General features: G+C 52.0%; 10 protein-coding genes across 10 annotated transcripts; 6 read left to right on the forward strand and 4 right to left on the reverse strand.

The window, feature by feature from the left end:
- Window positions 1-387: 387 nt before the first annotated feature.
- LY79DRAFT_642421 (2OG-Fe(II) oxygenase superfamily protein) lies at window positions 388-1,784 on the reverse strand. Its single transcript, XM_060562378.1, has 3 exons — window positions 1,625-1,784; window positions 894-1,561; window positions 388-821 (listed from the first exon to the last, which is right to left on the reverse strand). The coding sequence occupies exons 1-3, from the start codon at window positions 1,659-1,661 to the stop codon at window positions 462-464; spliced, it is 1,065 nt and encodes a 354-aa protein (XP_060408507.1). The 5' UTR covers window positions 1,662-1,784; the 3' UTR covers window positions 388-461.
- Window positions 1,785-2,595: 811 nt separating this feature from the next.
- Window positions 2,596-4,211, reverse strand: LY79DRAFT_707452 (Rieske domain-containing protein). Its single transcript, XM_060565049.1, has 3 exons — window positions 3,297-4,211; window positions 3,011-3,236; window positions 2,596-2,953 (listed from the first exon to the last, which is right to left on the reverse strand). The coding sequence occupies exons 1-3, from the start codon at window positions 4,106-4,108 to the stop codon at window positions 2,750-2,752; spliced, it is 1,242 nt and encodes a 413-aa protein (XP_060408508.1). The 5' UTR covers window positions 4,109-4,211; the 3' UTR covers window positions 2,596-2,749.
- Window positions 4,212-6,148: 1,937 nt separating this feature from the next.
- Window positions 6,149-7,163, forward strand: LY79DRAFT_569829 (uncharacterized protein). Its single transcript, XM_060559091.1, has 2 exons — window positions 6,149-6,529; window positions 6,585-7,163. The coding sequence occupies exons 1-2, from the start codon at window positions 6,319-6,321 to the stop codon at window positions 6,989-6,991; spliced, it is 618 nt and encodes a 205-aa protein (XP_060408509.1). The 5' UTR covers window positions 6,149-6,318; the 3' UTR covers window positions 6,992-7,163.
- Window positions 7,164-9,292: 2,129 nt separating this feature from the next.
- LY79DRAFT_526958 (amidohydrolase) lies at window positions 9,293-10,863 on the forward strand (the record flags this gene model as incomplete). The annotated part of the gene is made up of 2 exons (XM_060555884.1): window positions 9,293-10,046; window positions 10,103-10,863. The coding sequence occupies 2 exons, from the start codon at window positions 9,293-9,295 to the stop codon at window positions 10,861-10,863; spliced, it is 1,515 nt and encodes a 504-aa protein (XP_060408510.1).
- Window positions 10,864-11,448: 585 nt separating this feature from the next.
- On the forward strand, window positions 11,449-13,048 carry LY79DRAFT_43796 (NADP oxidoreductase coenzyme F420-dependent). Its single transcript, XM_060553171.1, has 3 exons — window positions 11,449-11,644; window positions 11,710-12,222; window positions 12,278-13,048. The coding sequence occupies exons 1-3, from the start codon at window positions 11,605-11,607 to the stop codon at window positions 12,580-12,582; spliced, it is 858 nt and encodes a 285-aa protein (XP_060408511.1). The 5' UTR covers window positions 11,449-11,604; the 3' UTR covers window positions 12,583-13,048.
- A 723-nt stretch (window positions 13,049-13,771) lies between these two features.
- On the forward strand, window positions 13,772-14,993 carry LY79DRAFT_594341 (monocarboxylate transporter; the record flags this gene model as incomplete). The annotated part of the gene is made up of 2 exons (XM_060561675.1): window positions 13,772-13,949; window positions 14,071-14,993. The coding sequence occupies 2 exons, from the start codon at window positions 13,772-13,774 to the stop codon at window positions 14,991-14,993; spliced, it is 1,101 nt and encodes a 366-aa protein (XP_060408512.1).
- A 1,702-nt stretch (window positions 14,994-16,695) lies between these two features.
- On the reverse strand, window positions 16,696-18,850 carry LY79DRAFT_569834 (kinase-like domain-containing protein). Its single transcript, XM_060559092.1, has 2 exons — window positions 18,324-18,850; window positions 16,696-18,268 (listed from the first exon to the last, which is right to left on the reverse strand). The coding sequence occupies exons 1-2, from the start codon at window positions 18,357-18,359 to the stop codon at window positions 16,868-16,870; spliced, it is 1,437 nt and encodes a 478-aa protein (XP_060408513.1). The 5' UTR covers window positions 18,360-18,850; the 3' UTR covers window positions 16,696-16,867.
- A 4,171-nt stretch (window positions 18,851-23,021) lies between these two features.
- Window positions 23,022-25,478, forward strand: LY79DRAFT_674045 (dipeptidyl peptidase IV N-terminal region-domain-containing protein; the record flags this gene model as incomplete). The annotated part of the gene is made up of 2 exons (XM_060564249.1): window positions 23,022-23,498; window positions 23,622-25,478. 2 exons carry the CDS (start codon window positions 23,022-23,024, stop codon window positions 25,476-25,478), a joined length of 2,334 nt encoding a protein of 777 aa, XP_060408514.1.
- A 726-nt stretch (window positions 25,479-26,204) lies between these two features.
- Window positions 26,205-26,835, reverse strand: LY79DRAFT_674046 (uncharacterized protein; the record flags this gene model as incomplete). The annotated part of the gene is made up of 2 exons (XM_060564250.1): window positions 26,205-26,752; window positions 26,823-26,835. The coding sequence occupies 2 exons, from the start codon at window positions 26,833-26,835 to the stop codon at window positions 26,205-26,207; spliced, it is 561 nt and encodes a 186-aa protein (XP_060408515.1).
- LY79DRAFT_569839 (uncharacterized protein) lies at window positions 26,624-27,125 on the forward strand. The gene is made up of 2 exons (XM_060559093.1): window positions 26,624-26,752; window positions 26,823-27,125. The coding sequence occupies exon 2, from the start codon at window positions 26,922-26,924 to the stop codon at window positions 27,099-27,101; it is 180 nt and encodes a 59-aa protein (XP_060408516.1). The 5' UTR covers window positions 26,624-26,752; window positions 26,823-26,921; the 3' UTR covers window positions 27,102-27,125.
- Window positions 27,126-27,245: the final 120 nt, after the last annotated feature.

Raw genomic sequence — 27,245 nt, forward strand, 5'->3', positions numbered from 1 at the left:
TCTGTATGATTGAGTACACATTAAGCTAGGTTATATCAAATTCAGGAGCAGTATCAATACACACAACTGTCACTCTGGAGGTAGCCACCCAGCCACATTGTCTTGTCCCCCTTCAGCCAGTCACAACTTGTAGGTCGGCATTCAACATCAGGTAGCCGATAAGAATGACGCAACATTGATAGCCTATGCCGACAGGGGTCTCATTCACATTGCACTAATCATAATGCCTCCGGAACTAACGCAGGCAGTGTGACGATGCAATCTAAGACAACTAGTATCAAGAGTGGGGGAAACGCTATCACATCACACAGTATCAGGGTGGGCAACGTTAAATCGGAGTAGGCCGAAGCCCCCCAATCTCTCATTGGCGATCACTTTGCACTTCAGCCAGAATCGTATAATTGAAATAATGATTGTTATGGAATCCGAGCCAACGTGATCACAAATCCGTAACGCAACTCTTACGCGACAGCGATCTGTGCCGACGGAATTTCTGTCTTCTGAGCCTGCAATTTGTTCGTCGTGACCTGCTCGAGGCCCTGCTTGTACAGCTGTGCCCTTCCATAAGACTCAGCATAGGATGCGGATACCGCCTCCTCCACAGTGACGGGACCAAACTTGGCCGGCATTGTTGCTGACTGACAAGTGGGAATGCAGTCGACCACGTAGTCGGGGTTCCCCGAGACAAAGAAAGGGATGGAATAACGTTCTTGCCCAGATTTGTTGATAACCCTGTGAATATTACTTTTGTATAGCTCATTGGTCCACCTTGACATGAGATTGCCCAAGTTCACTACAAATGCGCCCTCGGTAGGCGGAACCTATAGATCAATGGTCAGCACTGATGCATCAATGGCTTGAACAGCAGGTTGGCTATAGATACTCCCACTTACATCAATCCACGTCTCGTTCTTCTTGTCCCACACCTGCAACCCATCTATCTCATCTTGAAGAAGTATGGTGATAGCGCCGAAGTCCGTGTGGGCACCAATCCCACGCGTCAACTTCTCATCCGCATCTTTGGGTTGTGTCGGGTAGTGGAGAAGCCTCATCGTCGCAACAGCTCCATCCATGAATTTGGCAAAATATTCCTCTTCGAGGTCCAGTGACAACGCAAGGGCTCTCATAAGATCCGCGGCCAGCTTCAGCGCCGAAGAGTAGTAATCCATCGAGGCCTCCTTGAAACTTTGCAAGTTATTCCCCAGACCCGCCGGCCACTGGTTAGGACCGCTGTTCAGCTTCTTGTTGATAAAGTAGGGGTGGGTCTCGGGGATTTCTGCTCCAATGTAGAAGCCCTCCTTGAGCTCGGGATGGGTCCCTTCCTCAAGTATCTGTGATCTGAGCATCTCGTAGCCGCGGTTCCATGTGGTGTTCTCCTTGGCCACTCTCTGCTTTTCTTCAAGCGGAAGCGCAAAGAACTTCTTGGCGTTTTTCATAGCGGCCTTCTGCTGCGCGAGACACACAGAGTGACCGATGATCTGAAAGAACCCATTGTAAAGACAGCTATCACGGATTTGATCAACGACTTTCTGCTTCTGCAACGGGTTTTCAGAGTAGAACCCTGCAAGCATGTGATGTCAATCTCAGGCATCCTTGACGAGGAAAATTGGCTGAGTTTACTCACCTGAAAAGTCAATGATGGGGATCTCAAGAGCGACCATGGTGGTTTCGGTAAAAGTATGACTGTCAGTACCAATAGCGCGCGCTCGGCTTGTAAAAGGTCGAGTCAATGTCAAGCTGAATCAGTTTACAGACCATTTAATGTTCCTCTGGAAATGTACCCGACATAGGTAGGCGTTAGCTGCTCCCAATGAGTCTTGACTAATATAGTGGTGATTAGCATGTGAGGACTAAGATCATCAACCCCAAGCCATTCATCCCATCCTTTCCCTGAACACTCACCCTTGCGAAGGGACGACATGACGGAGAGTGGGGTCAATGATAGCATCCTCTGCATGTGTGGGCTCATAGGCCCCGGCATTTCTCGGGAAACTCCAATGTAGCGGTAGATGGAAAGACTGATCAAGGTTAACGATAGGTTACTGAGGCGAACCAGACGCGTTTGGTGCCGTTTCCTTCTCGAGCTTGGCCGAACCCCCGCCGGAAACCCCACTTTCCCCTCATACTGTTGACAATAGATAAGACGTACTTTGTCATCGCAAAGATAGCACCTGGTGTGGTTCCAGACCTGTGGCAACCCGTCTGCACCGTTGAATGGCCCGTCCAGAGCCTCGAGATTATAGGTTCATGGGCCGTTGTTTTCCAAGATATAGTTTCAGCTAGCTCAGCGTTGCACAGAGCTCCACATGTTATGACAGGCCCTCTGCAACAGACTAATGAGAGTCAAGAAGGCTTGATCCTTCTTGCCGCATGTTCGACTGCATATCACAACTGGGGACTACTTAGGAAGTTTATAAACTTAGGCCATTGATATTGTCCAACCAGCTCTTGTTCATGTTTCATCACGAGAGACGATCAAGTATTGCCCAAGTGCAGACATGAACTCAATTTCGTTCCTTCAGGTTGATTTCGGCCCAGATGTTTGTTATCACGATTAACCGAAAGTCACAGGAAAGAAAGATGGCGGTCCAGATAGGTGAATCTTGGAAATTGCAGAAAACCGTTTTCAATCTGACCATGAATCCCAAGACTAATCCGAGCGCTGAAGTGACCCTGTGTTCTCATACATCATATTCCATACACGTCTGTTTCTGACAAGTCCTTCATTGAATTATTTCTTGCTTTGAGCTCACCAAGCAAGCTCCTGTCGTGATGCGCAACCTGCCTTTTCAAGATCTGCGCAGAATGCTTCGTCTTCGCACAATTTCCCCGTAGTCATATCTCCATACAGTTGTGGAGTTGCAGGCCATATCTCCTTCCCCCCTTGGTTCAGTTCTTTCTGCCGATGTGCCATGACCTCTTCTCGGAGGGTGTTCTGAAAGTGAATGGGTCCCTAAATAACTACTAGTCAGTACTAACAACGTTGGTAAACACATAGGCTTCTTCGTACCTTTTCCTTGTCCGGATGAAGCTCGCCACTGATGAAGACGCCAGCATTGAGATTCTCCTGTGCACCTATACAAAGTTCTCTGTCCTCCTCTAGAACCTGTCTGTAGAATGCGTTGATTGCAGTGAACTCGGCATCCGTGGCAGTGTGAGATCGATAGACCTCATTTTCGATTCTAGTCCTGGTCGCGCTGACAGGAATCATTCGTTGGATGTAAAAAAAGTTTTGGCTCCAGGGGATCTTAGCTAAAGGTTTCATGCAGGAATCGAGTTTTTGTTTGCTTGCTTACGTGATTGTAACTGACGTTGACGGATAGAAGAAAGTGATAGATCGTCGAAACTCGTCTTCCTCGTCTTGGGCCTTTTTGTTGACAATTTCGTGCTCGAGACATCCACCGCTAGGCTCAACGCGATATTTCGTCAAGTCCGACACCCCTGCGATCAAGGGATGGGATGTTGGGCAATGGTAGCACTCGTTGTAGTTCTCGATCACCGCTTTCCAATTGGCTTCCAGCTCCATGTCCCACACGTGATCATAGGTATAACCACCAGAGAAGTCAAAGTTTTGCATCCTCGGTTTTTGATAGACTCCGCCGAATTCATCTTCCCATTTCACTTGTGGATCACCTGCTTGCAGGTTCACCCAAATGAAGCCAGCCGGGTCCACGCGGACGTGAATGGGTAGTAGTCCGTTCTGACTCTTGTCGAAGCCCTTGACTGTGTCAAATCTTGGGGCCTTTGCAAGATTTCCTTTGTAGCCGTATGACCAGCCGTGGTATTTGCAGCTGAGGATGCTTGCTTTGCCTGATCTTTTCTCGATGACAGGGTATGCGCGATGACGGCAAACGTTGTGGAAGCCGTTGATGTTACCATCGCGGTCCCGGATCAAGAAAAAAGGGAAATCAGCGTAAACAAAGGAAAGAAAGTCTCCGGTCTGTTTGAATCGCAGCGAATGGGTGACTAGTATCCATTTCCTGGATATGATGGCTCGCCGCTCAAGTTGGTATAGTTCTGGGGACCGATACCACGACGCCGGAAGGCTTCGTGAGGATTCAGGCATGACATCTTTGGTTGCCGAAGAAAGACCAAGAAAACGCAACATGTCGCCGAGTTGAATAGATTCGGAAATCTAGTTATGCGTAAAGAAAGATTTAAGATGCAAGGATGAAGACCCTCGGTTGGAATTGTAGGCTGAAAACTATGGGTACGCACTTCTATACTGGTCATCCTCAACTTGTTCACTGACTCTCTTATGGCCACTGCTGCTTCCAGCACATGTCTCGGAACTACAACGGTCTAGCTTTTTTGGGAATTTGGGCGCACTTATCGTAGGTGGGGAAGTTGTTTTCATTACTGTCATTGACTCCTAGTGTGGTTGGGAATGGGGGCGGGGTTGCACATTGGCCGAAGGGTCCGGATGCAAAGCTTCCGCGGTATTACGATAAGAAGTTTACTTAACACATACAGCATGTCAGGCCATGGCGTGCGATTCGAATTGTCACTGCAGTGATTACGGCAGCGCGGGGTATCGGAGTGATATGAATGATAACTTGAGAATCCAGTTTCTAGAGTTGGCTACGAGCTTCGTCGGACGGGAACGGATAAGCGATAAAGCAGGCATATCAGCTACTATAGTGATGATCTGATTATCGGAAGAATGGTATGTAAACAAAACAGATAAATGTTGGAGAGTTAGCAAACAACTCTGAGCATCACTACAATGAGAGGGCCGAAGTGTGTCACAAGTTAGAGCACACAGCAGGGCATATGAGAATAGAAGTAAGAAAGGCTTATTCCTCTAGAAGTAGTAGTGTGAAGAAATAATCCTGCATACACATAAGTGATGCGAGTAATGAGCGACACACTACGTGATATAGCAGCTGACAGACCACCTGACACGTGCTGTATGAAGCTGTTGTGACAAAATATCTACGCTGAATCGTGTTGAATCAGCTAAAAGCTAGGCAAGTTGGTCCTAAAAAGACGTTGCAAGCATTTAGCTCAGCAAGTACTAGGACGACTAATAGCAGAGGATGGTTTAGATCTAAAGTACATAAAGATGCCCCGTTTTAGGGAGAAAGCATTGCTGTGATGAACCGCAACATTTGCTAGAAAGAATGTAAAGTAGTTGACCTATCCTACGACGCAATGCCGAGTAGAGATACCTATACATGGTGGTCTGTGCGTACGGTGAGCCACATTTGTGGCAATCACAACAGATACTAGCCACACGAAGCTTCACAGCAAATACAATATACCTTGTTTCAGTAACTAGCGTTAGTTATAAGTCAATGTTACCTAAAATGCACCTGGATAGCCTTTCTAAAATTTCATGAAATGCTGCAAATTTTATCGATGCTTCATACAAGCTCGGACACGTGCACAATTTCGGATGCGGGCTGTACATCTTGGAGATGCCTGGCCAACGCATACCAAGGCTGCAAAGTCACACAAGCTGGGACTTCGTGAGCATTCGCTCGTTTCGCATCCAAGGGCTAAAAGGTACTCCATCTTTCGCATGCATTTTGTGGCGTTGGGCAAATCAGCATGCAGCAGGTTGGGCTGCCAGGCATTGCGGTTCGCCATCGCCTAAGAGCACGTGGAGTCGAGTCTGAGTTGCCCACATCATTGATGCCTTCAGTAAACCGCCCTCAACATCTGCAAACTAGGCTGTCAGTAAGCACACCAAAGAGCCGTAATGACGAGAGCTCGGGTGTGACTCGTCATCTGACTGGGAAGAGGGAGCCTGATCTAGGCTTCAACTCGGCCTCGTGAGCAACATCAGCTATCGATGCGGCCCGAAAGCAACCATTATGATGATTCAAGAGGTGTTGTCGATGCATGGTGCTAAAGCATCTGTCTGATTCGGGATATTCCTCGGCGTGTGTATGCTAGGACCTCCAAATTGTTGGGATGCGTGCGATTGGCTGGCGAACTCTCAATTCCTAAAGCGTCAATGAAAATGTCGTTACCCAATTGAACAAGCCGCATATCTTTTGCTGCCCAGAGGCGTACCCAATTTGAGCCCCCAGTGCGGCACATGCGACCTATTCTTCCGTTTTGAACTGGGTGGATAATATCACTCAGGCGCAAACGTGCCCCCTCCATTGGATGCAATCGAATAGAGGCTGATCTAAGATGCTAGAGGCACTACTAGTATATCCTTGGAGCGATTCCCATTCTTGCAAATTCAATAGAATTCGATATCTTATCTTTCACAAATCTATCTTAAATGGATTTTCGTCGTCTTTTCAACCTACCCCGGCACTGGAAGCAAGCTCAAAATACTTTCAACTGAAGGCTGTAACTGCAATGGCACAACGTCGCAGTCATCACAAGAGGCATGGGAACAATCGGCTGCGCAAGGAGAGCCCGCATCGAGATTTCAACAAAGATTTTATTCAAGGAGAGGTTATCAGAACGCATCCACAAATACTCATGGTCCCGTCACCTGGACCTTGGTCAGCATGGGCACTAGACGCCGAACAAGGCTTCTATTACCGCACTCGCATAAACGCAATCGGTCAGCAAATTTGGGTTGGGCGAATAGATGCTGTTTGATATTGATCTTATTCTAGGCAGATATGAATGGGATTTTCAAGCTCAATCATCACCAAGTCAGGCTTCTAGCTACGTGCAGCCTGAACAAGCAAATTGCTATCGTCCGTCGCCTCCAGCAGCGCCAGCGTCATCTTTCCGTCAGTATATGATTTTTCCGACAGACCCGGCTCCGAGAGAAGATAAAGACAGCTGCGACTCCGATTTTAGCCAGGATTTCGATGACGAAGTCACATCTCGTGCACCGGGGTCTAGTTTCGTAATTCCCGCCATTATTGACGTGGATACAAAGAACAACGTCAAGGTCTTGGTGCCGGACCCCAAAACTGGCGAGGCAACTAAAATCTGGGACAACAAGCACAAACATTCCCGCAAGTCGAAGATCAGCCCAGACGTCAAGGTTCGGGAATGGCTGTACAGGAAATAAACCAGTATATCAAGCATGAGGCAGTGAAGTTTTGTTATTCTCAAAGTGTTACCCACATAGGTCGGAGTAGAATCACACACACATGTACGGACATTGGAGATTAGAATATATAGGCATATAATAGAGTTCAAAGGGAGAGAAACGAGATTTCTTTTCTGGGTATTTAAGGGCCAACTGATATGCTGTAGAAAAGATAATTGTATCCTGATCCTCTGGTATTTCTCAAGAGGCCATGAACTATTAACAAATACATCCCCAGGAGTTTATTCGAGTGATGGTCTGGCATTATTGGTGCGAATAATATCACATTTTCTTGAGATATCAACTTGATATCAATCAACATCAAACCTCCAACGGAAGTGGGGATCGGCATCTTACATTTGAGCACAGCAAGTAATGGCGTCAAAGTCATTCCACTTCAGTCGGTGAAGAATAAGAATACATGACTAACAAGGTGACAATATTTAAGCCTGTTTGAGGTGGTCCATTCTGGTGATCAATTATCAATGTTGATGATTCGTAGCACAACAAGGCTTGACGTGTTTGACTCAACTTACGATAAATTGTCATTTGGTCGCGTTCTCTATCAGAAATGGTATTGATTATTATGCTGTCAAGCGCTTTTTGGTGGAATATCCAATGACCATGCGAGTCTGGTTGTAAACGAAAATGTACTTCAACGTTCAAATCTTGCTTCAGGCACACTTCTGGGTTCCGAGGTCTCGGAATTCAGAGATTTGCTTCTCGATGTCCCACAGTTGAGGAGCAAGAGCCTTAAGCCGAGTGCCATCAGTCTAGTCTATTACAAAGAATATTTCAGATGATGTGAATCCTTCCGGAATAAACCCATTTCAACCTCCGTTATACGGAGGCTCTCGGCGTTGAATACGACGAATTACCTTGGCAAGTTGTGGTATTAAACGGTGATGGAGAGTCCGAGCCACAGATGATGGTGCAGCTATGCGTGTAAATCCATAACTCCGCAAGTCCGCGGCTTCAGATCGCCTAGCGTTGGCCAATTGCATGATGGAATTCCCCACTGTAAACCCTCCTGCGGTCCTTTACAGGGGTAGAAGGAAGATGGCGAGGTGAAGATAAATCCGCGTACTGACGGAAGACGCCACTTACATACAACAGTATATGCAGCCAGTACCACTTGGATCATTCGACTTCATGGTTCATGTCAGGTGGTACCTAACAATCACTGACAACTGGCTGAGGTGGAATAACACCCCATGTAAACGTACAGTGGGGGCATCAAAATTCGACCGAGTTACTACTACCTCATACTAAAACTTTACAAAAGGCCTCATTGAATAGAGTTAAAATGCCAAAGTTACAAGTACTATACTGATGAGCAGGTATTCAAGTAAAAGGTTGCTAATTATATCAAGTATCAGTATAGATAAGACAGGAGTTTTGTATACATAAAGAATGGACGGAACTTTTGCTTCGTCGCTGTACCAAGGCAGAGGGTCTAATACATTGGCTCATGGGACGATACAGCAAGCAATACGAGAACCCTTGCCCCGGCAGCAGACTCTGGAGTATGCAACCCACTAGCGAGAGCTGGGGTCGTCGGGAAGCCGAGTGGGTCCCGCGAAGTGCCGAAGAGCGGAGATCTAATTTCTACATCATTCCATTTACGTACTGGTTTCCGCGTTTCCTATTCCTTCGGGAGAACAACGGTGTATCGCCGACGATCCGAGGACGAGAATCACGGGGTAGCTTATGTAGACAATCGAAGATACAGGAACTGGCAACAGACTTCTTCTGCCCGATGCGGAGCGAGAACCAGTCACTGGAGACTGACGGTCTACCTCTCCCCGTCATCTCGTAGCCGTAACCTTGAGAAAAACAAGATAAACCCACCGGTCCACCATGGAGCTACCTTTCAACGTCCTTATGACGACATCGTCAGCGTTCCTTCGGGGACTTGATCGATTGGGCTAGTGTGGGATGGAGAGGACATATCCATTAGCGCATATTTGGTGACGTGAGCAATGCTCAAGTCGATAATTGGCATCCTCCGGTACCCACATACATCCCACCTCTCAGAATGCCGAGCCGGTCTATACCCAGGGTTTGATTCTAGGTCCTTTTGTCAGTCGGTGAAGGGGGGGTTTTTTTTTTTTCATTTCTTTTGTGCGTTAGCTGGACAGGATGCGGCTCGGGTCAGTTTCTCGAAAGCTATATAAGCCAACCGGAAGAAGCTCAAATTGCCTTTACATGGAGCTGCAGTCAACAGCGGTGTAAGCATCAGAGCTAAAGGACAGCCCATAATCTATGCATACATCCGCCATGCATACTTTCACATTGGCTGCGGCACTCACGGCCACCGCGAGCCTGGCGAGCGCGTCCTCGATCCTCCTCCGGGGTGGCACCATCATCGGCTTCGACGAGGGGAGCAACTCCCTCAATGTCATCCGCAACGGGTCGCTCCTCATTACGGACGACCGTATCACGTCCGTCTATACCTCAGACCAGTCGCTACCCAAGACCTCCAACGACACCCAAATCGTCGACGCGACGAATAAGATCATTACCCCCGGTTTCATTGACACACACCGTCATGGCTGGCAGACGGCCTTCAAGACTATCGCTTCAAACACGTCGCTGGCCGAGTACTTCACCCGCTACGGCGAGTATGCCGCTGTCGGTCTTCTGAATGCTGACGATGTCTACATCGGCCAGCTCGCGGGCTTGTACGAGGCGTTGAATGCCGGCGTCACCACGATGCTGGACCATGCCCATCACACCTGGTCTAATCAGACCGCCGAGGCCGGTTTGAAGGCCAGCATCGACAGCGGCGCGAGAGTGTTCTGGTCGTACGCTTTCCACAACGTCACCAACTACACCGTCTCGGAGCAGCTCGAGAACTTCAGGGACATCGCCACCAAGGCCGAGTTCGACGGCACTGCTACCAGCCTCGGCGTTGCCTGCGACTTCTTCGGCCCCGACCCCGTCCTGGCTGATGTTAACGCCGTAGTCGATCTCGCCAAGGAGTTCAACGTCTCCGTTATTACCACTCATAGCCTTCAGGGGCCTTGGGGTAGTAAGTCCTCATCAATGGTTCCTATCTTTCGTGCATCCATGCTGACAGGCACGCAGCCACCAACAGCCCTGAGGATCTTCATGCCGTCGGCGCTCTTAACACCAGCATACCCATCGTGTTTTCCCATGCCTCGTACTTGACCTACCAGGGCGCTTCCCTTCTCCGTTCTACCAATCAGTACATCTCAATCACTCCCGAATCGGAGATGCACTACGGCCATACCCACCCGCACAGCCATCTCATTCAGGATCAGGGTGCTTTGGGAGTTGACACCCACTTCACCTACTCAACCGACATCCTTACGCAAGCCCGCATCTGGCTGCAGAGCACTAGAAGATTGCTCTATCAGCAGGTACTCGACCGGTGGCGCATTCCCACCAGCACGCCCATGACTGTCAACCAGGCTTTCCTCCTGGCTACCCGAAACGGTGGCCTCGCCCTGCGCCGCTCTGACTTGGGCATCATCGCCGAGGGCGCCAAGGCTGACGTCATCGTTTGGGACGGCGAGAGCCCTGCCCTGCTCGGCTGGGCCGATCCTGTGGCCGCCGTGATTCTGCACGCCAGCGTCGGCGATGTTGAGCATGTTCTGGTTGATGGAAAGTTTGTCAAGAAGGATCGCAAGCTCGTGGTTCCCGATTACTCAGATGTCAAGACGAGATTCTTGGAGAGCGCGCGCAAGATCCAGCAGACCTGGAAGGATACGCCGTTTATCACCCTTGAGGGAGAGTTCAGCAGCTCCGGTGCACCGTATGAGGCACCCATCTCTGTCGATGTTGTCGGTGGTGGCGAGACTGGATATGGCACTCTTCACGTCTAGTTGGCGAAAAGGGGTCGTCGTTTGTCGTGGTATAATCAACCTAACCAAGTAATTTCATGTTAATAAATAATTCGATAAGAGCTTATTCGTTAGAGTTTCGCTGCACGTCACGGTCAAGCACCTGTCCCTAGCCCTGCTGAGCCTGATGCTTTTCCCAGCCCTGTCAGCTGGTCAATGAGGGTACAAAATTTGAATCTTTAGTGATTAAGCTGGAGCAGCTCCCACATGGCTAAAAGCCCGTCGACATGTGCTGAGAAACTATTCCTTGCGTATATTATAGCTCAGGCTATCCAGACTTATTAAATACAGTTGCTTGTTCTGATATGTTAGCAAGTTTGATCACTTTTGGTGAGGCCTTGTGCATCTGTTCTATCTTTCAGCGGAGTATTATTATTCAAGCTGCGCGTAATAACCTTCGTTACTGTGAATAAGTTTCATGCTAATAGAGTTCGAACGAAGCTTACAAGACAACGATCTTCATCAACGAGATATACAGAGGCTGTGCAATCACAGAGAGTAGTGAGTATGCCACGAACCGTTTTCTGGTCTTCGGTAATTATTATGCAACGTGGGTCGGTATTTAAGCTCCGCGCTTCGGGTGAAAAGGTGGGTCCGACCACGGCGCCATTGTTTCCGAGCTGAGTCAAACTCTTCCGAGCACGGCGTGGCCATCACCCCGGAGGCCCTCACAGTAGTATTGAATCTCACCGATCTAAATCATCTCAACTCAATCATTTCAAGATGGCGCCTACTCTTCAATCTAGCAAGATCGCCTTCATCGGTATGTTCAACGTTCCGTTATGTTATGCCTCCGAGACTGGGATGACCTAACGCGGGGTAAACTAGGTGGTGGCAACATGGCCGCAGCCATCATCGGAGGCCTGGTTGCCAAGGGCATTGACAAGCAGCACGTCACCGTCTCGGAGCCGTGGGAGGTGAACCGCGAGAAGATGGCCGCCCTCGGCGTCAAGACGACGACCTCCAACGCCGAAGCCTTCGTCGGCGCCGACATCGCCATCCTGGCTGTCAAGCCCCAAGTCGCCAAGGGCGTCTGCAACGAGCTTGCCAAGGCCGTCTCGGGACACGACAAGACCCCCGTCGTCGTTTCCATCGCCGCCGGAATCACCCTCGAGGCCTTGCAGAAGTGGCTGACACTCGACGACGGCCGAACGCCCCACGTCGTGCGCGTCATGCCCAACACCCCCGCCCTTGTGGGCGAGGGTGCCTCGGGTCTGTTCGCGGGCAGCGATGTCACCGAGGAAGAGAAAAAGTTGACCGAGTCTCTCATGGCGAGCGTCAGCAAGGCGACCGAGTGGGTCGACAAGGAGGAGCTGATTGATGTCGTCACCGGCTTGTCGGGTGAGTTGCATCCACGACGTGCATCGCAGCGGAGGTAGTGCTAATCGGTCTGCAGGTTCCGGTCCCGCGTACTTCTTCGCCATGGTTGAGCACCTGATCTCCAGCGCCGTCAGCCTCGGTTTGTCGCCAGGGCAGGCGAAGCGTCTGGCCACTCAGACCTGTCTGGGCGCCGGCAAAATGCTCGTCGAGTCGCCTGAAGATCCCAGCCAGCTGCGCAAGAACGTCACCAGCCCCAACGGCACGACGCACGCGGCTCTCCAGAGCTTCGAGGCGTCTGGCTTCCAGGACATTGTCGACAAGGCCGTCAAAGCCGCAACGTCTCGCGGTGAGGAGCTCGGAAAGACGCTGGGTAACCAGTGAAGCCGATGTGTCTTTGGGACGAATTACGGGAAAGGCAGAGACTTCATTGAGCTCTGCATTCAAGATGAAAAAAGTAAAACATCAAAAGGCACGAAAATATAGTGCCGAAATATAAGCAACAATTTCGACGAAAATGCAGACTAGCTTGACATTGTGACATAACTAATTGCATCGTACCCTATCCAGACTTTTGACCGCGAACATTTCGCCGCACACCAATACCACGTATCACCAATCCCGTCAAGGCCCCAACAACACGGAACATCACTCGCTTCTTTACGCTCCATTTACCGCTCTCAATACTGTCACAACACAGGCTCACACGTACTCGACATGCATGCACCTCAAACGATACCAACGTCGACCCGCCGAGGTATTGTTTCACTGCGTCCAACGCTCCATAAGCTTAGAGTGAGCCCCGCCGGCGGAATTGAATGTTGGTTCGGCGAAGACATTTAGCCAGCTCCAACCAGCTGTTGTGACTCTGAGAGTGTCAATGATTCGCCCACCTACGGCGTTTGACCTCTGGCTGGGTCCAACATGTAGCCTGTCTGGCTATTTTTGAATCGACGTCACATCTTATCGAAATTCCCCAGGTAGTTGGACTAAGGGAAGTGTGATGAAGCAGTTGGGAAACACATGAAATAAAGCGCCGAAGCTAGATAAACCGTCAAGCAAGTTTTATGACCTGCGGGCTTCTGAGTGGCTCCTGTTAGACGGTTGGTGGCTGCTGGGCGGTTAGCCCCAGTTGGGCGGTTAACTAAATAATTAGCCGCCCAGACAACACCAGGTTGGAGTTTATGATCTGCGAGGGCCAGAAATCCGGCCAAGGACAAGCCTAGGCAGTGCTATCTTTGGCTCGATGATCGAGTAGTCTGAATTTCATAAGGAACATATAAAAAACAGGCGCGCTCTCAATCAATTACTGTGGTATTTCTCTGTGTCATTTTCCATCATCTCCATCCTTTCCATTATTTCAATCATTTCCCCCAATCTCCTTGAACTTAAGATGGCTCTCAATGGCATGATAGCACCTGGGCCAGATCGGCTATTCGCGCGATATGGTACCTTGGGCAGCTCGAATCCCGTTGAGGCCAGCAAACGCATTCCGGATGAGCCGACAAGACTCGTCAGCTCTGGCACTCTGAACGCTGGAAAGAGTTCTGACCAGGCTTCTCTCCGCAGGGTGATGGAACGGTATGGCATCGGGTCCCAAAGGTCGGCACTAGCGGTCAAGACTGAGCTCCAGCTTTGGGAGCCCACCGATGTCGAGCCGGTGCTGCGCCAACTGACCCTGCGAGGGCGCGACCAGAACCCATGTGGGCCAGAGGTCAATCAACATCAAATACAAGGTATTAACCCTAAAGGTTTCATATCTTTCTTTTTGTCATTGGAGCGTGCATTGTATCAAGCAGCGGATCTTTATGTTCCTATGACAGACATGGAGCGAAAATGGGATTACAGAATTGCTAATGCTTGCTGATATAGATGAATATGTTAAGGCACCGCTCGACCTCGTCCGCCAGTCTGTTGGCAAGCAAGCTGCGCTCTGTGTCAACCGAGATGGAATGTTCAATTTGATGCCATCCGGTTACTCGGTTATGTCTCATGTCTGGGAAGAGACCATGGGGTGGAAAGGACCCGGAGGTCTCGAGAAGCTGGATCTCAGCTTGAGGAAGAGGGGGGTACCCAAAGCACACTTCGTAAAGTTCTTTGATCGCTGCGGCGCGACGTGGCTTTGGGTAGATGTTATTGCGATGCCGGAAGTCCTCGAAGACATGACCCCGACTGAAAAGACGGAGATTGAATCTCTCCGTGTCGATATCATCAACAACTTGAGCTCGGTGTATCGACGGGCGGATAAGGTGGTCGTGCTAGACAGCCTGGCACTTCAACTGAACACCGGCAGTCCCATTGACGTCGCTGTCATCCTTTCCCTGGGCCGCTGGATCAGGAGGATGTGGACTGTGGCCGAGTCACGCCTAGGACAGAAAGTCTGGATCATAACAGCGAATGGAGCAACAGATTTGGATGAAATCATTTCGCTCTTGGAAGAGGAGGTTATGGGATCCCGTCATCACCGATACAGCGGTTTGCTGAAGACTTTATCGACCACACGTGGAACATCTTCTCCCCCAGCCCAGTCGGGGCTACTTGATCTGGTCGAGGCTTACAGAAACGTTCACACTGGGGACCCCATCGATAGAGTACGAGCCGCGTTTCCGCTGCTGGGACTCAGGTGGAGATTCGGATGGGGCCAGAAAGAGGGTATGCTGCATCTCATCAAGCAGCTGCCCACAGATTCGGCCTTCCTTATCAGTCATTACGGCGAACGAGGGATCCCTGGCTGCTATAACTCCATCCCCTCTTCTTTGAACCAGTTAAGTGCACACCCTCAGACGAAGTCTTAAGTGACAGTCACGGATACTGGCGTTGCAGGCCAATGAAGAACTGCCATGGTTTCATCGATCGCCGTTCGCAGTAATACCGGAGACCAGAGAAACCCGACTGTGGCTGTCGTGGCCGTCAAGGGTGCGACGCACTTGAAATTGAGGTCCAGCTTCTTCTCACTGATCTTGCTCCGGCACCGCTCAAAAAGGGTTCGGGGCATGGTCTTTTGAGGCTCCTCTTTCCAGAAGATGGATATTTGTTAAATTTCCTACTCGTGCACGAGACCGGAAGCAAAGTGTCCAAGGATCAAGGCAGATGCATTTTGGAGGTGTGGTTGTTGGATCCGGACTTTGTGTGCTTGGTGAAACGAATATGGTGCGCCTGGGTATTCAACCCGCACTCTGAGTACTGCCATGAGGGTGTTAATCTTTCTTTTGGATTTATTTACTATGGGGGGGGCCTATCTTGGTGTGTTTTCGTCTTTGCCCTCGGTAGTTTTTGCTTTATCTTGTATTTATATGCCAGAAATTCGAATGTTTTGTCGAGAGCTCAGGTTTATGTGTCATTCTGATGGGATTATCAACCAATTCTTGCATTTTCATTCGGTTCTACATTACGCCATTTTTGCCTTTATGCGGATTCTTTTGTCACTTGTTTGTTTCAAGTATCGGTCAATGCGAGGAAGGCAAGTGTTCGCTTCAAGATACGCAAGCTGCACAACGAATACATCAAGATGGATCTGGTTTCTGGTTAAAAGTCTCTGCCAGCTGATGTTCAAGGAAGACCTAGACTCTCCCGCCTGTGATGCAGCGAAAGACGACAATACACACTGCGCCTCCCATATCGGCACAGGCATAGAACCCTCGACAGAACAAGAGGCTGAAGCTGGCCAACTCCAAGCTACAAAAGCGAGGACATTCTAATAGCCATCCCAAAGCACCCACACACAAAAACAAAATACGAAGGCAAAGACCGAGGCTCGAGCGCCGGCGCGCTCTCGAGGTAGCAGTTGAGCTTGTGGAGATGCCGAGGGCCGGGAGGGGGGTTCATATCGCGGACTGGTGTTACCAGCGATCCCTTTACGCAAATAAATGTAGACGGCATGTCCAGGGTTCAACCCATTGTCGCAGATTGAATGGATTGTCGTGGGCTGTCACTTGACTTGAGAGTGTTGGTTCTCGCTGGGGTGATGAAGCCTTTCCGATGGGTGAAGAAACAGTATGAGTACCTCAATTGGTGATATTTACTGTTGCCGGAGGAAGTGAAAAGAAGGAGTAAGGCGAATAGAATTGGGCTGCTAGGCGAGCCTCAGCATCCGAGTTGTTCCAGATCTGATGATGCCCATTTTTCAACAGAGAGCAATGCCATGGGGCTGCGGGACAACTACCAGCTATAGCTTACTTACGTCAAGCTTACCCTAACTTACCAAAAGTACTGTTTTAACTAGATAATAGCCGCTACTTTGAGGTAGGAAGGTCGGTAAGGTACATGCCTACACCTGGACGGCATTGTGAACTGCTACTAAGTCGGAGTACTAGATGTTCAGCGAAAAGGAACCTGGAGCGTGTTGCTAGCATGCAAGGAACCTAGGACGGTTAAAGCCACTATGAAGAGATGACCAGGGCATGGCTGAAAAACACACACCGAATGAATATTCCGAAATAGATTTTAGACTAGACAGTCACACGAGAGAGGCCGTCATGCTCAGGCCAGAGAAATCCCGCAGAGTTGGCTTGGGAATTAGATGTCTTGAACGGGCCACTAATCCCTTTTTTTTTTAACTTTGAGTTGGACGCTGGACTCGCTGTTGCAGTAATGCTTGTCTAAGAATACATGTTTACTAAGGTTGAGAAGGAAAAAGAAAACAAAACACTCGCCCCACGGGACCGGTATGTTACAATTGCCTCCGCCAAAAGTCGACGACCTCATCCAGCTCTGGCCTGTTGTTCGGGTCCCTCTCGACGCACCGCATCACCATGTTCTTCCACTCCCGCGGTATGTCTGACGCCACGGAAGTCCATATAGTCGGATCGGCCGACTGCTCGACTTGCTCCAGAAGCATCCACATCGTCCTGCCGAGGCTGAAGACCTCGGCGAGCTCGGCGGCGCGCGGGCACGTCGCCTTCCACTCCGGCAGGACGTTCCAGTCCGGGAAGCCCCACTTCTGGTTCTTGCGTGGCGGACCGGTGCGCGGATTGTAAAGGATCCGGGGCCGCGCGGTCCCGGTCCCGGTCCCGGCCGGTTCTTCGGCCTCCTGGTCGACGGTGACCTCAGGCGGGTGCGTGAACATGGAGAAGCCGCTCTGTTCCCAGTCGATGAGGCGAAGGTTGTCATAGTCGTCGACGAGGATGTTGCCGGGCTTCAGGTCCATGTGGAAGGTGCCGGCGTCCCGGTGTGTGTGTCGTATGGCCAGGGCCATCTGGTAGCACCACTTGGCCTTGAGCGCCGTTGGGATGCGGCGGCCGGCCCGGTTGGCGCGCATGACCTGCTCGTCCAGCGAGTCCTTGTCCATGGCGGGCTGCAGGAAGCCGCATATCCGGTCCCGACCGTCCCCATCCCGGACGACGACGAGGGCCCGGGGGCAGGGCATGATGTTCGGGTGGGCTGGGAGGGCGTGAAGCGTGCGGATCTCGTGGAGGAGCGTCGTTTCTTGGTGTTGCCGAAAGTCGGCGCTGTCTTTCTTGTACCGGTCAAAGTCCATGCCCTTGAAGACGAATTTCTCCGACGGACTCGCGCCGGAGGACTTTTTCGTGACAATTCTAGCGCCCGTTTTCCCCGGCAAGAACTGGATGGTCGTGAGGTCGGCAATATCCACGGTCTCGAAGCGTGCGGGTTGCCCGTCCTTGCCGAGGAGGGAGACAAACCTGTCGAAGTGGGTAAGTTGATGGGTGTAATGGTCCCAGAGGGAGGGCTCCGTCTTTGCCGCGACTGTGCTGTATCTTGTCATTTTTCGCTGCGTGGCAGTTTCACGTCGATATTCCAGAGCTGATGGGTTCTTTAGAGATGGCCAACGGCCGATGAGGTAACCTAGCTTATCTAGTAAAGCCGCAGTGCGCAGTGAGTCAATACTCGGCTCCATGACTTTGGGTAGATCCGTGAGGTGAATAATCGCAGAGTGAATACCTGACGGTGTTATACCTTCCATTGATGCTGAGGACTGTGATTGGGTGTTAACTAAAGCACGCAGAATTGGAATGTTCCATCCTATATGACAGTAGCATGCCAGGCTTTCTTTTCTTTTCTTCTCTTCGTCGAGTTTGTGCGGATTCCCTGTCGAGTATGGTGCAGGGAGCGCCTAGATGCGGTGAATGACGAGAGATCCCACTGCGGGTGCGCCGGGGGCATCATACAGGTTTGGGAAAAAGCAGAAGCCGCATGGGACCCATAGCGGAGGACAGAGTACTCCGCGGACGGTGTGGATTATCTTGACAGAGACTCTTGAACAAAAGGGGCGGCGCCGCCCAAGGAGACGGTTTCTCAAAGCCCTGCCTCAAGCCCTAGCCTGCTTGGCCACAATGTAGTGTCGTCAATGATGTCTCACCATGGGACTCTCAGCTTTACCGGTCATCTGACCGAGGCGGGGGGACGAGGCGGGCGTGATATGATATCACGAACGCCATCACCGCAAGAGCGTGGTTCCCAATCCATGCGCGGGCGGGGTGCATGCCACCGGGCGGGTTGTGATTGGTGGTCCTCGGTCGTCATGATAGGGTGCACGGTTTTCGTTATTCATCATATGCGATATCTGACAGGTGAGAATATAGTGTGTATGGCGGGAAGGGTACGGCCCATTGGCGAGAGCCAGACATCTTGGATTCGGGCCTGGGCTGTTGGAAAGGGGTGAGGGGTGGTGGTGGTGGTGGTGGTGGTGGTGGTGACCCCCGGACATGATATGCTGCGGCCGGAAGATGTAACATGAAATGTGATAAATGCAGGCAGCAGATCGGGAAAGTTGCTGTCGATGATGCCTAGAGTGGCTTAGCTACAGGCGTCTCCTTCCGCAGAGTCACATTCCATCGGTACGTGACGTAAGACAGAAGATTGGGACCAGAGGAACGCTAGGTTGCTGTAGGTCTTGGGAAACCCTGACAAGGTCAAAGTAAAGACGCTGGCGATCTTGCTGGATGGAGGTCGACAGTAGGTAGGCTTTTGGTCTAAGGTTGGAATTCGACAAAGACAAGGGTTCACATTTATTGAACTGCGGCGCAAGAGTGCACCGACCAGGGTGTCAGCGCAGGTATTTTTTTTTTATTTCTGTCTAAATGCCTGTTGTCAAGTGGATATATCACAAACGTTGGGGAGGCCCTAAGACTGTCTCAGCCTGCCTCTTTGATAGACATATAGACGAGACAAGCCGTAAACGGGAAGATGAATATGTGGCATATTTGCCCATCATAAGTCGAGTTGAACACTGAGAGATAAAAAACCAGATACCGAGTTGACGTTGTCTCCAGAAACCAAAAGGTCGATCGACGATGCTCAATCAATCGTAGCGGGGGATCCGCCAAGCAGCACGGCATCGATGGGCCGGCCACTATCTACGCCGATCGTCCCAGACGGAAAGACGAGGTGACGGTCTAGGACCTCCTAGTTGAAGACCCCTCGGCCCCAAGCCTGGGTCGGGGAAGCAGCCCCCTTGTCTTCCGTGACGATGATGGAGGGGGGTTGTGGAGCACAGGGCTGTGGGATTGGTACTCGGCCATGTCTCAGAAAGATCCGCCCCAAGCAGTAAGCAGATAGCAATCACAGAACCACATGGGACGGGGCTAGACACGGAGCGAATAAGAGAAAGGGATGGCCTGCGTGCGTTTTGCACCCTGGCTGACTCAAAGCTTTGTGGTTCGCTAAACGGGCAATTATTCCGACAGACCCCCTGGACATGGCAATTAAGACGCCAATTTCCTTTTTCTTATTCTTTCTTTCGTTGCTTCTTTATCCCCAATCCAGCTCCCTCAAACGGCTCTGAAGGATCTGGCAGGCGACGATAGGGCGTGGGGGGCCTGGACGGAACCTTATAGCTCGTCCATTAAACATTTGTCAAAGAAGACTGGCAAGCAGCCTGTTTCAGCATTGTTATTGGATACACACATCTCAAGCCGCCATTCGGCATATGGGGGGAAAGGGGTTCCCCTGGGAAGGCTTGCCACTCGGCCGAGTGTCCACTATTATCTCCCAGGCACCCTGGTGGCGAAAAAGATGGCCGGTTTTCCTTACCACTGCCACATGGCAACCGGCCATCTTTTTTGTCGCCCGGGTGCCAGGCCACGAGTGTACCGGCAGATGCGAGCAGTGCCCGCAAGGATGAAAAGTGTTTGCATGGTATGGTGTTACAAGGCGAGAATGTCGACGCAGCGCGGCAGATCTACGGGAGCCTCTCGGGACCGCGGGTCTTCGGAAATGTCCCCGCTCGGATCGAGCAATATTTCCGAGCCGGAAACTTAGGTATGGACGGGACGGACGGTACGGCAAGAAGCGACTCCACATAAAGCGTGGCGCCCACCTCCCACATAGGCTCAATCCATTTTCCCTTGTACTGCCTGCGGGCGCGCACACATTAGCATGCCGGGGGCTCCTTAGCCCAAGATGGTGGTAAGGATTCCTATCCCAACATGTCGTTTCCCCGCCGTGTCTGATGCAAGGGGCTTCTGCTCTATGGAATGCGACATGACGGTTTCGCCGGCCGGACCTTGGTTCTCTCTCGGACTATGATACAAGTCTCTGCATAGTTTCCTTTTTCACAGGCTAACTGCTCGAAAATGTCAAGTCGATATTGGAAGGGCGCATGGCCGATTCTAGACCGTCGGCATTTCATAACAATTACATCAGAAATACCAACACACAATCTCAACACGCTTCTCAACCACAGCGTCAAAGACATTGCTGGAACATTGGGCAAATTATGGCTTTCCGGATTCGTCAGCAGCCACTTCTTCTGGGGCAATCTCAGGGTGAGCTGGTTCTTGGAATCAGCAGTTCCCCGTCTCATTGATATGCACGACATCAAAGACAACCATAGGGCGATGGTATGGATAAAATCGATCAGGCAGCACACATCCTAGATACACGTTACGGCCTTTGTGGATTCATGTGGAATGGAAGGGTTGGAGTCGTACAGCCAAGTCTCTAGACGTGGCTACACAGTTTGGGATATTAGTCAGAATACAGAAGGTGGCTGATGGCAACACATCCTCAACCTCCTTGGTTCAGGAAAAACTGGCTATGGTGAGATGCTGGTTTTTTTTTTCTCAAAAATTTTTTTTTTTTCAATATCCTATTCAAAAACCTAGACGCTCCCTGAACAGGGCAAAGGGCCGGCTCTTGGTGCTCGCTACACTTACATCACTTTGCACTATTTCAGCAGTGCCAGCTGTCCCATCGATGTAGTGCTAAGGCGGTTGGACTGACAGAATTTGCGAGTCTAGTAGAAATTGTGGATTGTTCGTCAAACGGCTACGGCCAGGTTTTGACTGTGTTACGTTGTAGTTGAGAGTATTCATGTCGACTCATGTTTGATGTCTCACACGAGTCATGATTTTACCACTCTCTCGGTAGGTTAGTGAGGTGGGTGAGTTCATGGTTGGCTACCTACGTGCGCACCTAATGTACAAGGTGGCAGGGGGAAATAAAAATACCCCAGTTATGTAATATCGCCACACAGTCCAGCCGGCTAGGCTAGTAAACAGTAATGTAATGCCCGCTACTGAAATAAGTAGGGTGGTGAGTGTTAGAGTAAGATACCTAACAGGGGTATTTCATTTCGGCCTGGTACTCTGTACCATAGTATATATCCCAGGGTATGAATGGATACCTTGCCAATGCACCTAATTGAAGGCACAAGCTGCCCAAATACTACGTAAACAACCAAGTTGAGACTGGATCGAAGCGCTCTCTAGGGCAACCCTGTACCCGTAAACCTTTGGTAAAAGATGTTGCGATGGTGGTATGGAAGGATGGCATTTCTTTTGCTCCCCCGATTCCCCGCTCCTCCCGTTGTCAATTACCGGACGGCCCTCCCCCTGCCTTTCCCCAGAAGTGTGGGCTACAGCCGTGAATGACTAAGCGCTCTTTAGTAATCATCTGTGCTTCCGCCACACGTGATATTTACCTAGTGTACATTACGTGCTTGCTTACCGAACGAGCTCCAGGTAGATACGCGCCTATCTGGGCAACCACCTGGCCCCACGTTTTACACCCTGGTGCAAGTGCAACCTTCCCGAATGGGATCTACACGTATAATCGTATGAAGACCGCCTTGGCCTTTTATTCGTGCTTTTGGTTAGCTATGTTAGGTATTTTATGGCGCATCTAATTTCCTTCCTTCTCAGACTCTTTCGTCGCAACCAATGATCCTTAGCCTCTCGGGGCCCTCCGGGCTCTCGGGGCTCTCCGAGAGGGTTACGCATACGGATACAATGCTGTCAATTCCAGGCTTGATATACTATTGCCATCAGACCAACTTTGGCAGGTCCTTATCAAAGCACCCCGCCTTCCTCTCTCCTCTCCCCCGGGCCGTCCCAGCCTCCCAGTCGCTTTTCTCCAACGATTCGGCCTCGGCCAGTCACAGAGGCCGCCGAGACTGACCAAGGCTATGAAAACATGGCCATTTACATTGCGTCTCCATCATCACGGCTTGGCGCCCTAGCACGACATGCCCGCCATTCACACTTGCTCTCATCATCAGCACATTCGTTGCGCTCATTCGCGCGTCGTCCCATCACCGCTACGAAGTATGTAACTTGTGTTTATGCTACCTACCTACCTTGCTGCGGTGGAACTCGGACCACTGCTGCAAGGGCTACCTGCATGATTAATGGTCAATTGTCTCGAGGTGAAGCTTGACTAGCTACCTACCTAGGTATAAAACTTAGGGCTACGAGCTGCTCGTCTTGCGGCCGCCGACGACGAGACGAGACTCTATCGCCTACCTCACTGCTCCTTGTCGCCCCCCTCCGGTGCTTGTCCTCGTTCTCCGTCCCTCGTCACTTCGTGTCTAGTATACATTCCTACAACGGACATTTGAGAGATCGGAGAGACGCCAGAAATTCGAGATGGCTCGCCAGGTCTTTCAAGCCGTTGGCGCGGCCCTGCTGCTGCGCGCCACCGCCGCCATTGAGCCGCCTCGCCCGCCGCACCAGCCCGTCGGAGGCGGCGACCGCCTGGTGACGTGGAATGAGACGGTCGCTTCCCCGCGTTTTGGCGCTAGCTCCCTGTCCGTTAGCTGGCTGTCTGGCACCCAAGACGGCAGTTTCATCACGCTCGCCGACGGCCTCGTCATCGAGCACATTGTCTCGGGCGCGAACGAGACCTTCGTTGCCGCCGACAAGATTCCCGCCCATCACGACTACTGGATCCGGCCTGATCTCAAGAAAGTCCTCTTCGCCACAAACTACACTAAGCAGTACCGCCATTCCTACTTCGCTGACTACTCCATCCTCGACGTAGAATCTGGTGTGCTCGAGCCTTTGGTGGCTGATCAAGTAGGCGACATTCAATACGCCGAGTTTGCCCCCGTCGGCGATGCAATTGTAAGTCTGGTTCTGTTTCCCTGAAACTTTTCCTGCCTTGTATGCTGCCTGTGCAGTTTGGACATAGCCATCAGGCACTAGCAAAAAAGCAATAGTAGGACCGTTGCTCACACGCTTATCCAGGTTTTCGTTCGCAACAACAACCTATTCCTCAGCAAGAATGGCACCATCTCCCAGATCACGGACGACGGCGGCCCGGATATGTTCCACGGCGTGCCCGACTGGGTGTACGAAGAAGAAATCTTCGGTGATAGAAGCACCCTGTGGTTCTCCCCCGACGGAGAGTACCTCGCCTACCTCAGCTTCAACGAGACGGGCGTCGAAACTTTCACCATCCCCTACTTCATGGGGAAACAGAAGGTCGCGCCCCCCTACCCCGTCGAGCTCGACCTGCGGTACCCAAAGGTCGGCAGCAAGAACCCCACCGTCGCCCTGACCCTCTTGGATCTCAAGACACAGGAGACGACGCCCGTCGCCATCGACGCCTTCCCCGCCAACGACCTCGTCGTCGGCGAGGTCAAATGGCTGACCGCCGACCACGGCAGCGTGGCCTACCGCGCCTTCAACCGCGTCCAAGACCAGGAGAAGCTCGTCCGCATCGACGTCGAGGGCTCTGCCTCCAAGGTCATCCGCGAGCGCGACGGCTCCGACGGCTGGCTCGACAACAACCTAGGAATCCAGTACATCGGGCCCTTGCAGAACTCCACCGACGCCTACTACCTCGACCTCTCAGACGAGTCCGGCTGGAATCATCTGTATCTCTACCCGACCAACGGCGGAAGCCCCATTGCCCTGACCAGCGGCGAGTGGGAGGTCTCCTCCGTGCTCAAGGTTGACACGGAGCGGCAACTCATCTACTACCTCTCCACCGAGCACCACAGCACCGAGCGCCACCTTTACTCCGTCTCTTACCCCTCCGGCCGCAAGAAGGCGCTCGTCGACGACACCGTCGCCGGATACTGGAGCGCCTCCTTCTCCTCCTCGGCCGGCTACTACATCCTGACCTACCAGGGCCCCAATGTCCCCTACCAGGAGCTCTATGCCATCAACTCCACTCGGCCCGTCCGGACCATTACCAGCAACGAAGACCTCGTGTCCCGCCTGCAGGAGTACAAGCTGCCCAACATCACCTACTTCGAGCTCCAGCACCCCGACGGCTACAGCCTCAACGTGATGCAGCGCCTGCCCGCCAACTTTGACCCTTCCAAGAAGTACCCGGTCCTGTTTACGCCTTATGGCGGCCCTGGAGCCCAGGAGGTCACAAAGCGCTACCAGTCCATCAACTGGCGCGCCTTTATCGCCTCGGACCCCGAGCTCGAATACATCACCTACACCGTCGACAACCGCGGCACCGGCTACAAGGGTCGCGCATTTCGCTCCACTGTCGCCGGCCACCTTGGCCGCCTCGAGCCCCTCGACCAGATCTGGGCCGCCGAGCAGCTGGCGGAGCGCAACGCCTTTGTCGACGCCAGCAAGATTGGCATCTTTGGCTGGTCTTACGGCGGCTATCTCTCCGCCAAGGTCCTCGAGGCCAACTCGGGCGTCTTCTCGTCCGGCCTCATCGTCGCCCCCGTCAGCGACTGGCGCTTCTACGACTCGCTCTACACCGAGCGCTACATGAAGACGCTGACCGACAACGAGGAAGGCTACAACGAGACGGCCGTCCGCAACCCCGACGGCTTCAAGAACCTGGCCGGCGAGTTCACTATCCTCCACGGCACCGGCGACGACAACGTCCACTACCAAAACGCCGCCGCCCTTATCGACCTCCTCGTCGGCGCCGGCGTGCCCCAGTCCAAGATGAACTGGCTCGCCTTTACAGACAGCGACCATAACATCGTCTATAACGGCGCCAACACCTGGCTGTACAAGTACATGACCGAGGCCCTCTTCAGGGAGAAGCGCCGCTCCGGCGACAAGCTAGTCCATCAATGGAGCAAGAAGAGCGGCGTAGACACGTTCAACTTTGAAAGGTCGTAGATTGCTATCACTCCTCCTCCTCCTCCTCGCTTCTTCAGAGGCGAAGACTCTAATCAAACTTTTTTGTCAAACTCCTGTCGATTGCCATTCGAGCCGTGTGTCGGCTTGTACTTCAATCTGCAAGCTAATAGGGTGCCTTGAATATCTGCAAGTTTGACTGGCTGTACAACGCTTATCTCCACGCCCAAGGTTCCGATGCCAACTGACAGCACTGGTGAGTATTGGCCACTGGATCCCCCCTAGGCGTGACACTGGCGATTCGGAGGTTGATGGGAATATACCGATAAACAACACCGTGTAGTGCTCTTGGATATCCCACTTGTCCCGCCTCACTTCTCATTCCAGAGTCCCTCAGGTACCGCATCCTGCGGTCAAAGTTCAGAGGTTAGAATCCCATGTGACTTATAGCCCTAGAACACCAATGGGGGAGAGGGGAAGGAGAGTTTGATCACTCGGACCACCAATATCCATGAAGCTCGTGAGACCTTTTGAACTTGATATAAATTAAAGTATCCACAATGGAATCAAATTAGCCCGCCTAGCACTGCTAGATAGGCTCTGGTATAGATAGTCCCATGTGTAATGAGAAAAAGAAAGGGATGGAAAAACGGACGATGAGTCCTGAACGCGACGAATGTTAATGTATGATTGCCCGACGCCAGCCAGAAAAAAAAAACCCTCCCGACAAAACAAAATCACAAAAACGACCGCCGTCGCTTCATGCTTTTACTTCATGCTCAGCCCCCCGAACACACGGTCCAGCTCCGCGCCCTGGTCATTTACCGGCATCTCGCTCGCCTGGCGCGCATCCTCGGACTCGGGGGATACGGTATCGCCGGCGCCGCCGGCCCTTTCGGGCTCCAGGATCCGCGCCTCGCTATCCAGCCAGCCCGGGGCGACCCGCCTCTTCTCGGCCAGCTCTCGCTCCTGTATCCTGTTCTCCAGGTCGCGCAGGTCGCGCTCGGCGTCCTCCTGCATCTTGGTGATGTGCTCCTGCAGCGCGCGGCACGAGGCGATGATGTCGTCCGGGTGAGCGGCGTGGCCTGACTGTGAGACGACGTACTTTGGCTTGTTCGCCGACGCGTTGCCGCCGCCGCCGCCGCTCCCTGCCGCGGCGGCCGTAGCGTCGCCCGCCACAGCGGCAGGGATGCCCGTCGCGGAGGGGGGCAGGGCCGAGGGCATGGCCTTGTAGTTGTAGGACAGGGTCGTGGCGGTGGGGAGGGAGATGAAGGGGGAGACAGTCAGAGGAACCTGCTGGAGGAGAGGATGGGAGCCTGGGGACGCCAGTTAGTATTCTTCAGCGGTCTTCCAGGACGGGTAGGAGGCGGAAGAGAGGATACGTACGGTTGTTATACATGATGGATAAGAGGCCTTTGCCTTTGTGGTGGGTAACACGTCAGTGGGGAAGGGAGAGACAGAAAGAGTGAGAGGACGAGTCTAGATATGCCGTTTCGAGGGCGATACAAGCTCGATCAGTTTAGCAAAAAAGGTTCTACTTGCAGTTGTCTGAGACGGAGACCCGAGAAGGTCCGTGGGCACAGAGCGTGGCAAGTTATGGCGAATGCGCCCGGTGAATGGATCTCGACGTCCCCCGCGACGCCCAGTGAGTGTTGCGATACGTAAGAGACCCGGTGGCTAGGTAAGCAAGGTGGTGGGTAGCATCGGTGGCCCAGACCCTCGGAACAGATCTCCCCCATCCGACCAAGGCTCCTCTCACCGCCTTCCTGATTACGACATTCCCCGTTGTGTCAGCCACAACCCAGGACG

Source organism: Colletotrichum navitas (assembly GCF_030913465.1).
Source record: "Colletotrichum navitas strain CBS 125086 chromosome Unknown LY79scaffold_105, whole genome shotgun sequence".
Lineage (NCBI taxonomy): Eukaryota > Fungi > Ascomycota > Sordariomycetes > Glomerellales > Glomerellaceae > Colletotrichum > Colletotrichum navitas.

Bases quoted from the DNA above. Each gene is read 5' to 3' on its own strand.
- LY79DRAFT_642421 (XM_060562378.1), bottom strand. From the start codon at position 1,661: ATGGTCGCTCTTGAGATCCCCATCATTGACTTTTCAG. The intron at 1,562-1,624 runs GTGAGTAAACTC...ACATGCTTGCAG, and splicing joins CCCCATCATTGACTTTTCAG to GGTTCTACTCTGAAAACCCG. The intron at 822-893 runs GTAAGTGGGAGT...ATTGATCTATAG, and splicing joins AGAACGAGACGTGGATTGAT to GTTCCGCCTACCGAGGGCGC.
- LY79DRAFT_707452 (XM_060565049.1), bottom strand. From the start codon at position 4,108: ATGTTGCGTTTTCTTGGTCTTTCTTCGGCAACCAAAGATGTCATGCCT. The intron at 3,237-3,296 runs GTAAGCAAGCAA...GATCCCCTGGAG, and splicing joins TCAACGTCAGTTACAATCAC to CCAAAACTTTTTTTACATCC. The intron at 2,954-3,010 runs GTACGAAGAAGC...GTAGTTATTTAG, and splicing joins TTCATCCGGACAAGGAAAAG to GGACCCATTCACTTTCAGAA.
- LY79DRAFT_569839 (XM_060559093.1), top strand. From the start codon at position 26,922: ATGCCGTTTCGAGGGCGATACAAGCTCGATCAGTTTAGCAAAAAAGGT.
- LY79DRAFT_43796 (XM_060553171.1), top strand. From the start codon at position 11,605: ATGGCGCCTACTCTTCAATCTAGCAAGATCGCCTTCATCG. The intron at 11,645-11,709 runs GTATGTTCAACG...GGGGTAAACTAG, and splicing joins TAGCAAGATCGCCTTCATCG to GTGGTGGCAACATGGCCGCA. The intron at 12,223-12,277 runs GTGAGTTGCATC...ATCGGTCTGCAG, and splicing joins TGTCGTCACCGGCTTGTCGG to GTTCCGGTCCCGCGTACTTC.
- LY79DRAFT_569829 (XM_060559091.1), top strand. From the start codon at position 6,319: ATGGCACAACGTCGCAGTCATCACAAGAGGCATGGGAACAATCGGCTG. The intron at 6,530-6,584 runs GTCAGCAAATTT...ATCTTATTCTAG, and splicing joins CACTCGCATAAACGCAATCG to GCAGATATGAATGGGATTTT.
- LY79DRAFT_569834 (XM_060559092.1), bottom strand. From the start codon at position 18,359: ATGGGTCCCATGCGGCTTCTGCTTTTTCCCAAACCT. The intron at 18,269-18,323 runs GTATGATGCCCC...CACCGCATCTAG, and splicing joins TTCTGCTTTTTCCCAAACCT to GCGCTCCCTGCACCATACTC.